The sequence below is a fragment of the Capsicum annuum genome, chromosome 4 (genome assembly GCF_002878395.1).
Source record: "Capsicum annuum cultivar UCD-10X-F1 chromosome 4, UCD10Xv1.1, whole genome shotgun sequence".
Classification (NCBI taxonomy): Eukaryota; Viridiplantae; Streptophyta; class Magnoliopsida; order Solanales; family Solanaceae; genus Capsicum; species Capsicum annuum.
The window spans coordinates 121,336,513-121,346,631 of record NC_061114.1 but is presented as its reverse complement, the minus strand read 5'-3'; the positions used below and the strand labels follow the sequence as shown (position 1 = coordinate 121,346,631).

The 10,119-nt window shown below is 30.4% G+C and overlaps 1 protein-coding gene across 7 annotated transcripts; it reads right to left on the bottom strand.

Moving 5' to 3' along the window:
* Window positions 1-615: 615 nt before the first annotated feature.
* Window positions 616-9,159, bottom strand: LOC107868018 (uncharacterized protein PF3D7_1120000). 7 transcript variants are annotated; one of them, XR_001673530.2, is made up of 13 exons: window positions 8,248-9,045; window positions 6,736-6,846; window positions 5,596-5,779; window positions 4,252-4,480; window positions 3,643-4,125; window positions 3,472-3,573; window positions 2,892-3,014; window positions 2,605-2,736; window positions 2,318-2,512; window positions 1,919-2,240; window positions 1,684-1,825; window positions 1,456-1,589; window positions 926-1,219 (listed from the first exon to the last, which is right to left on the bottom strand). XR_001673530.2 is itself a non-coding variant. In XM_016714562.2 (9 exons), the coding sequence occupies exons 4-9, from the start codon at window positions 4,417-4,419 to the stop codon at window positions 2,423-2,425; spliced, it is 1,098 nt and encodes a 365-aa protein (XP_016570048.1). In that variant the 5' UTR covers window positions 4,420-4,480; window positions 5,596-5,779; window positions 6,736-6,846; window positions 8,248-9,045; the 3' UTR covers window positions 2,317-2,422. The 7 variants fall into 7 exon arrangements, 1 of the variants encoding a protein (XP_016570048.1); XR_001673531.2 differs by lacking the exon at window positions 1,456-1,589 and having other exon boundaries at window positions 616-1,219; XR_001673529.2 differs by lacking the exon at window positions 926-1,219 and having other exon boundaries at window positions 1,242-1,589; window positions 8,248-9,159.
* Window positions 9,160-10,119: the final 960 nt, after the last annotated feature.

The following is a 10,119-nucleotide window of genomic DNA, read 5'->3' as shown; positions in this document are numbered from 1 at the left end:
CATTGCATATGTATTTTAACATAATATGAACAACACATATGTATATTTTAACTAAAAATTTCAGATATATTTTTGGAATGCTTAGGCATGATATTGCATATGTATTTTTGTCATCTAAAAAAAATACATATGTATTTTTTAGGCATAAAAATTACTGCATATGTATTTTAAGCATAATATGAACAATACATATGTATTTTTTACAAAATCACACAGTAAAATGAAGAACAACATAAAAGACTCGTATTAAACTTGAATTAGTACTATTATAACCTACAATTAGAACCACTTCAAAACATCAAAATTAGTTTGTATAATCAATACCTACATACATAAACCAGCGTCTAAACTATATAAAGTAATCAATCCATCATTCATCATACATCAAAAACTTCAGTCACACTAGTTATTCTACTTTGTCTTGGAGGCCTCAAAGGTGCTTCTACATAACTATGAGCATTTACGTCTTGCTTTCTGGTCCCATAATCTCACAAAAGTGCAGCATGTCTTGTATGGAGTGCATTGGGGTCGAACTCATTCACAAGAATTTTGTGACCATAAGAAAGACACTCCGCATATATAACCATATAGACACCACAATCTCTACAAAAATAATAAAAAGGAACGCATATGTCCTTTAATATATATTTTACAAACATACAATTTTGTTATATGTAAATTAAATAACTTACAAGCTTCCGCTCGGTTGTTGAGGCAAACTCTCTTGAAATAACACATCAAATATATCTGAGGAGTCTTTGTCTTTGTATCTTGGATGATTTTCAAGATGAATTCCTTTCTTAACGTAGAAATCACAATGTTCGAGACACAATAGGATAATCGCAACTAATTTCTCAATGACATCAAGAACAGTCGAATAATGACCAGATGATTCATATAAATCATATAGGAATATGCACCTCTCTGAGAAAGATAAAATTGCTAGCACCCAATGATATTTTTCCTTTATATTTACTGGAATATAAATGTCTTCCACTGTATGCCATGGCACAACAGTATGCATACGGAATCCATTTATGTATTCATTAAGATGTGCCACATGTCCTCCCGCAGTAAGATTTTCAGCATCCGTAGAATAAACATCATGAACAGATCTAATTATATTCATAAAGTTGCAATCTACCGTGCTGAATTTGTAAGACCTGTTGGGGTCATACTTCGACTTCTTCCTCAAGTAGTAGAAGCAAACATCAATATGCTGCAGTAAGTAAGAACACAAATTTTAGATAATTCAAACTATTTGTATACTAAATTTAGCATGTGTATGTAATATAAAAACACATATGTAAGTTAAGGTGCATCACATCCTTTCTTATATAATAAAAAATTACATAGAAAAATACTTATTTCCACCTGCATATGAATTTACTACCATAATGTATAGTTTAATTAGTGCTATAAATGTAAAAAAAAATATTGTAAGAAAAAATATACTAATCGAGTCGGTCCATGACTGATCAGGGAATCTCATTGTGTAAAATCAGTTTTTATCTTCAATAGTCTCAATTTCGAAATGCATTATTGGAATGGTTGATTTCCCCCTTTTGTTATGATCCGCATTTTCCTTCCTGTTTTTTTTTTGTTAGTCAGTATATGTTAAATCATGAGAACATAATGTAATTTAAAAAAAAAAAAAAACTTAAAACAGTTCAATAGAAATACCTTTTAGCATGAACTTTGAGAAGGTCTTCAGAAATTCAATCCATGAACTTGTTGACAATCTTCGTATCCACAATTCCATCAATCGGCTGATAAACAAATGGATGTTTCTGTGGGAATATATGTATGTGTCCTTCCGAGCTCTCTATATATTTACATAATACAAAAAGGTAATTATTAAAAAGTATTTGCATAACATGTTACATTGTAAACTAAATATATAACTAATTATACTTACCGACAGCTGAGCCAAATTTCATCGTGTAAGGTGACTCTTTGAATTTGGATGATCGCCTAATCCTTAACTTAGGAATAGGAGTTTGAAGTTCACGATTAGCAGAGGGATGAACAATGATGCTTTTACTACTGTATACATTCAAACTAGGAAGCAAGTCATCAGGGATTGTGTCTTGTGAATCAGGCAAAACTGTTTCATCCCTTTGTTCATCAGTGGTTAATTCTTATATTTTAAGAGTTGTCACAATCTACTCCTTCGTACCAAGATCAACCTCTCCATGTATATCTGCTTTAAAGCTCGATCCAACGTTCTCTTTGTTTTCCTTCAAAAATGGAAAACAGTTTATTTTTTTATGTCAAAAATAATCCACATAGCCTCAGATATATTCATAATACATACCTGACAATGATCTTGAACAACAGATTCGAACTTTTTATCATTAAAATGTTCATCAATTTGTTCTTCTTCAGAAGTTGCCAATGGATGTGCCGTGATGCTTTCTCTTTAGTATGCATTAAGACTTGGTAACAACTCATCTGGGATTGTAAACTGCGAATCAGACAATTTTGTATCATCCAATTTCTCATCAGTGATCTGCAATAGAAATAAAAGAAATTATATAATTGTCTTATGGATTGTTATGATTTTTACATCACATAAACTGAAGTTCAATTCATTATACATACTCGATCATCGTGATGAACAATCTTCTCAGAAAGATTATAATCCAAATTTATACTTTGGAGAAGCTCATCAGGGATTAAATGTTGAGAATCAATTTCAATGTTTGTTTTATCTGGATGCAAATCAGTACACTCCTTGCAAACAAACAAAAAAAATTAAACCAACTTCAAACAAAAATTTAGTTGTATATGTTTATATAGGACTATATATAAAATAACATATAACTGCACAAAAAAAAGAATTACATTTGCGCACTCAAAAGAATAATCATATTTTAGTTATTTTTTACCTTTGTACCATCCTGATTCTCATCCAAATTCTGATCAACAGTAGGACTGAATTGTTGTGGTGATGTTTCGACGCCAGCATAATCCATCTGTTGTGCTTCAACCTCTGTATCTTCACGTTGTTGCTACAAGTATAATTTGAATAAACTACTATTATTTGATTTCACTTAATATGTATATACCAACCCACTAAAAATACAGTGTTGAAAAATACATTTCTTGACACACTGCATATGTATTTTGTAATACATTTCATATGTATTTTGTAATACATTTCATTTGTATTTTTTGAAAATCAACTCATATGTATTTTTTGAATAAACTACATATGTATTTTTAGCAATATACTGCATATGTATTTTTTTATAAACTATGGATATGTATTTATCAAAATACATTTCTTGCCACACTGCATATGCAGTTTGTATTACATTTCATATGTATTTTTTATATCAAATCAAATGTATTTTTTGTATAAACTTCATATGTATTTTTAGCAATATACTGCATATGTATTTTTTCATATTATCTGCATATGTATTTTTTACTACTGTGGATATTATATAATAATAAAAATTTTACCTTGCCATGTTCAATTACTTTGACCATTTTTTTAAACTTTTTCTTTACTAATTGACGAATTCGAGTAAACTCTTCACGAACTTCTTTAAACTCTTGACGAACCTGTATTCATACAAATTCAGTAAACACATATTTTTAAATGTAAAACAAACATTTGACAAAAAAAATTACCTCTTCGCGGAATGCATCAAAAACTTTCTTGGAAATAAATGTTTCTTTCTTAACATGTCTCTCATGCTTTGACAGAGCAACTTCTGCTACATGACTATCTGCCTTTGACTGTACCTGAGGAAAAATAATCCTAGTTGTTTGCTTTCCTTCCTTCTTTTTTGAAGAAGAAGCCTGTTGTGTTGGAATTGGCTTGAATACTGGTGTCTTCATTACAGCAGCCTTGGCAGCACGATGAGGTGGAGTCCTTGTTTGGGTATGCGCGTCAACAATATTGACTTGCTTTTTCCCTGAAGGTTTCTTCGCTACTAGGATTGATGAATCCATCTTCTGTTTCTTCTTTGAACGTTTGTTGATCTTCTTTGGTGGTGGATCCTGGAAGTCATCGTCAGAATCAACTGAACGTTCATCTTCAGTTACATTCTTCTGTGGTATTTCAAACTTTGCCAGTTCCATTTCAGTTGGCACTATGTTCTTAAATACAACCTACGAATATGTTAAATAATATGTTAAAGAATATATCAAACAATTGAAACAACAATTGAAAATGAAAAAGAATATATGTATACAATAAAATACATATCAATGCATATATATTTGTTCATAACAAACCTTGTCATTGTCCTTGAACATAGCATTCATCAAAAACTCATACCGTAGACGAGGTGCAATCGTCTTCCAATTTAATAATCGAGGAATCCAATTCTCAACCTTCAATGCAATCTTTGGTGGGATATTTGAACAACACTTATATAGCCACACTTGAATAGCCAGTGACATTCCCTGAATCAGATAAATTTGCCCCCAACTTTCAGCCGGTTGTCCAAACTTCTAGCCAGATCTTCAAAAGATAAAGAACCCCATGAAAAATCTTTATATCTACCACTATCTACCAAATCAAAATGAAGACGGGGTATAACAACAGTGTCAATGTTAGACAACACAAATGAATGTAGGAAATATAAAATTACAAATTTCTCAGCATCCTCATCATTGTTCTCCCTCCATACTTTCTCCGTGAATACTAAAAATAATTGTCTTTTCTGTATAATTTCTGCCCCATTAAAATACTTTTCAATCATCCTATTTGGTACACCCTCATCGAAAATAAAGTCATACCTATTAGACACACAATTCAATCCAATTATGATAGCAAATTCTATGGGAGTAAAACTAAGAGAGGTGCCATTAGCACAGATCATAATCCCAGAAGAAGAACTACCCTTCACCTCAAGCGTCATAACGCATCTGCATAACTGTGCTTACACTATACACTGCTTCTTCTTCATAAAATAACCAAAAATGTTATTCTCACAAAAGTTTTTAAATTGTTCCTTGTTTAATATTGCACGTATGCTTTCATAAATATCATTGTCACTGTACGAGCACATGTGCGGTGCAAATCTTGGAAGTTTTCTAACAAGGAATATTTCGTCCCGCATCACCTATACAAAGTAAAACTACCAATTCTTAATCTGTAAATAAAATTCAATCAAACAAAAAAATATATAACATGCGTATATATTTCAGATGCTTAAAATGCATATGTATATTGATCAAATCATAACCGCAACCAACACTGAAAAATACATATCAAATGTACTAAAAATACATATAGACAATAGACTGTTATGGTAGTTAAACTAAAATAACATGCATATATATTTTAGCCATATATAAAATACAACAAACACTGAAAAATACAAATACTCAAGAATGCATATCAACTACACTAAAAATACATATAGGTCAAAATTATTCACCTGTACTAAAAATACATATCAACTATACTAAAAATACATATCACTTATACTATAAAAATATATATCCAAATACTATTCATGAATAGTTAATTCAATAATATATTTTCACATAATTCCTAAATATCATCATAACAGAAAATACATAATTACTTGAACACGAAAAAAATAATAAATTTACAAAAAAAAAAAATACCTCTTTCTCACTTTCTTCTTCATATTCATCATAAGATTTGTCCACATCGTCTTTAATTTCTTTAGATTTCCTTTTCTCCTCGTACCGTTTTTTAGTTTTTTGCTCCTTTGGAGAAGGCCTTCATCTTCACTTCGTCGTTGCGAAACTTCGACCTAATCTCTTTCGATCTACCAGATTTCGTCAACTATAAAGGATTTGAAACAACAGTAACTAAATCTTCTTGAGTTAACCCAAGACTAAAAGATGGTGCATCATACACTAATTTCATATTCCTTGTACCCCTATTTATAGGTGTTTTTGCAGTGTGTTCATCCATTAAAACACAAAATCCTTGAAAATTAAATTTTCGATGAATTAAAGTAGGCAAAAAAATATAAAACGCTCACATGCAAAATGCGATTTTGCCCATTAATAATTACCTGAAATATGGGAAGTAAATCCTTATCACAGATCGTGCAAAATGCAATAAGATTGAGGAGAGAGTGATGGTTAATTGCGGAAAAATAGGAAAAGGAAATTTAAATTAAGGAAAGATAAAGGAGGAGTGAAAAGGGAGATTTTATCACAGTAAAAAGTTTAGGCGGCAAAAAAATAGGAACCACTTAAAATAATGCTACATAATGTAATTAGGAAAAAGTGTTGCTATTTTTTGTAATTAAATACTTAAGTATGTTAACATATGTATTTTTCCCTTAAAATAAATCGAAGTTGGTGATTACTTTTTAAGATAAAAAATTGAATTTAGCAACTTGTAATCACTCCACAATAATGTTGAAACTCTTCTGCCATTTTTAGTAAAAGTGCGATGTTACGGGTCCAATATTATTTGAAAAAAGGGTTTTGAGGCAAATAATTAGTTTTAGAGAGGAAAATTAGCCTAATATCAAATTTTCTAACCATATCAAAAATATCTATTTATGAGTTAGCTAATCACGTTATTTGCAAAAATGTGAGAAAGTTAACCTGTTTTAAAGGGTAATTGGCAAATGTTAAAACAATGTAAATACAATAATTGAATAATAACGTTCTAAACAATTTAAAAAATAAGAATACTTAAATATTATTCCAAGTATGAAGAACTACTTAACATTACATGGATAATAAGTAAAGAATATTAAGGAGAAAGGCTAAAAGAGATACCAGGCTCCTAATGGAGCTCGAGCTTCTATTTTTTCACGACTCCAAGACCCTGGGATCCTAGTAGCGGTTGACCCGATATTTGGATCAAAGAGAGTTCTATTGGAACTCTAACTACAGGGTTCACATGTAAGAAAATATAATCCGGATTAGAGACAAATTTAAGTTTCAATAAATAAATAAAACATGACGTAAAGATTGTAGAGTATGAATCATGAACTCAAGACATACAATTATTTTCATATTGTTACAGGGAACAATGTATCCCACCATAACTCATATTGTTGCAAAGGAATTTGAATAACATGGGTTTCAACGAACTAACTCGTTTTGCATTCAAATAATTAAAGACTTGAACTGTATTTTTGTTACTTTCACTTCAACAAGGTCCATCAAATAAGGGACTTTAGCAAAATAAGGAAAGAGCAAACACAGGTTTATTTTTTGAGGAATACTATTAGATGTTTTTCTCCTAGAGAAAAAGGGACTTCATTCGATGTTGAAATATGATTTGCAATCCAATTCTCGTAGCGTAAAAAAAACTGAAATTAGGATAAAGTATTCAACGAATTGAAATCATGTCTTTGCTATTACCACAGGAAAACAGGAAAGGAAAATAGGATTAGAAGACTATATGAAACCTGAATATCCTTTTTACTATAGAGGCTCTAAAATTAAGGAAATTAATACTAAACTAGTATTTTCAAAAGAAAAAACTGTTTTAAAGAGAGCAGACAATAATTATTCAAATCAAGCTATCTTCGTCCCCTCCCTGCCTAGTCACACTTGTTCGTGATTTAAGAGATCCTCGGGGATTCATTGGGTTAGCAACTTCATACTATAGACAAGTCCACTTTCCTTTATTAGTCTCACGAATCAAAGAGTTTGATGGGCTATCTATTCAACACATACCCAAGGAGAGGTTGAAAATTTCTATGTCTGATCTAGATAAAGGAAAACCATATGAACTTATTTATTAAGTAGAAGTGAGCAAGAACAAAAAAACCCCAAACTAATAGATGTAACCACGCAGGGAGATATGAATCAGTAAGAAAATGATTTTTTTTTACATGACTAGGAGAATGTAAATGATCAAACCCAGAAACTATAGACAAGATTCGAACCTAGACATGCACCAAGCAATACCAAATGCGACCTTATTGTTCCTTTTTTACTTCTGGTTACATACCAAACATCACATACGCCAATGAATCAATTACATGCAAAAATATAAACAAGGTTTAACCAGCTAATTAAAATAACAACTTCAAATTTCAACTCTCCATCTTTATCATAAGGAGATGACTGTTTTACAACAAAAAATTTGAAACAAACTTCGTTATAATGCTTGATACAGGAGACAAAAAATAGTAAAAGTAAGGAGATAAAGCATTCTAACAATATAAAAAATTCATACAAGACCAATCCAAGTCAAGTTTACATAAGGCAAGGACATTAACCTTCAGACGTATGGAACAAAAATTGAAAGAAAAAACAAATAGTCAGGTAGTTTACCTTGTTATGAGCAGCAAACGAGGGCTCCGACGTCAAAGTATTTTCCTGCGATGGACTCAAACCCGAAAACTTAAACTTAGATCAAAATTGGAGAAGAAAGATAAAAAATTTGTAACATAGATGATGGATTTTCAAGAGTATTCGCTAACGTCTTCCTTCTCCTGAATCTTCACAATTACTCTTTTTTTCAATTTCCCAACCATTTTTCACTAGTTTTTCACACTTTCAACCTTATTTTCACTCTTATTTTACTCTATTTTCCCCCTTTTTTGTCTTCCTTTTGTCTTCAAACAAACTTTATTTTCCACTTCTAGACCTTGTTCTCTAGGTTTTTTTCATTTTAACCTCTCCTACTCCTTTAGACCTCTGTCTGCCTTCTGCGAACCTAAACCCTTCAAATTTTTGCTCTTTATCTTGCACTCACTCCAATTTATCAACCTGCCCCTCACGGAAATAGCGATAACTCCATTTATAGGTGCAAATCCAAACTTGAAAATCCGGATTTGAAAACTTAAAATGGAAAATGTGAAAGAGGAAGGATGAAATTTGAATATCAAATAAAAAAATCTCCTCCAAATATTATGTTTCAAAGCCATTGATGGGCCGTAGCACCATTTTGGATCTATTTTTGCTGATTGTTTTGGTTTCACCAGCTGGACGATGTACAATAGGAGATTCTCGGCCCTAGCGACTGAGCCACGACAGGGCAAGGTTTAAAGTTCTTCAATTTTGGGTGTGTGAAAGAGAGAGGTGAAGGAGAGAAGGGAGAAAGCCGATTGTCATTTTGTGTTTTGGGAAATAGGAGATGTTGACAGATCAATGTAAGGCTGCCAAGTTGGTCTGGTCGAGTCAACCCGAAATCGGCCCATAAAAAATAACTGAGTTGTGGTCCGGGCTGAGTTCGGATTGGAGTCAAGTGGATTGAGTCGATTTAGGCTGAACAGTAAAATTTATAAAAATAATCCTAACTCGGCTCGCTTAATTCAATTCGGTCAAATCTATCGAAATCCGTTCAAACCTGATTAAAAAATCGGTCAAAATCAGTCAAAATATAAAAACAAAACTTTTTTTCAATATACTCACCTATGTACATTATAAATACGTTAAACAATATATACACACTATATATATAGTATATACTACATTAGAATTTAAAAAATATATACACATATACATAATTACACATATATACGCATCATTCAATATATATGTACTACTTTAAAGTTTAAATAAAATATACTAAAATATATATATATATATAGTTATATACTAATTTATAAAACATATGCATATGTATACGTTAAATATACACGTCTATAGAAGATATATATACATATATATAAGCATTATTCAATATATATGTACTACTTTAAATAAAATATAATATAATATATATACAATACAATATATATATAGTTATATAGTTATATACTAATTTATAAAACATATACACATGTATACATTAAATATACACATCTATTGAATATATATACACATGTATACACACCATTCAATGTATATGTAGTACTTTAAATAAAATATACTACAATACATATATACATTACAATATATATATATAGTTATATACTAATTTATAAAATATATACGCATGTATACGTTAAATATACACATATATACACACCATTTAATGTATATGTACTACTTTAAATAAAATATACTACAATATATATACATTACAATATATATATATATATATATATATATATACTAATTTATAAAATATTTACACATGTATACGTTAAATATACACATCTATAGAAGATATATACACATATATACACACCATTCAATATATATGTACTACTTTAAATAAAATATACTACAATATATATATATATATAGAGAGAGAGA

Excerpts from the sequence above, each read along its gene's own strand:
- LOC107868018 (XM_016714562.2), bottom strand. The coding sequence starts at position 4,419 with ATGTCACTGGCTATTCAAGTGTGGCTATATAAGTGTTGTTCAAATATC. Across the intron at positions 3,574-3,642 it reads TTGATGCATTCCGCGAAGAG|GTTCGTCAAGAGTTTAAAGA; the intron begins GTAATTTTTTTT and ends GTATGAATACAG. Across the intron at positions 2,737-2,891 it reads AGAATCAGGATGGTACAAAG|GAGTGTACTGATTTGCATCC; the intron begins GTAAAAAATAAC and ends TTTGTTTGCAAG.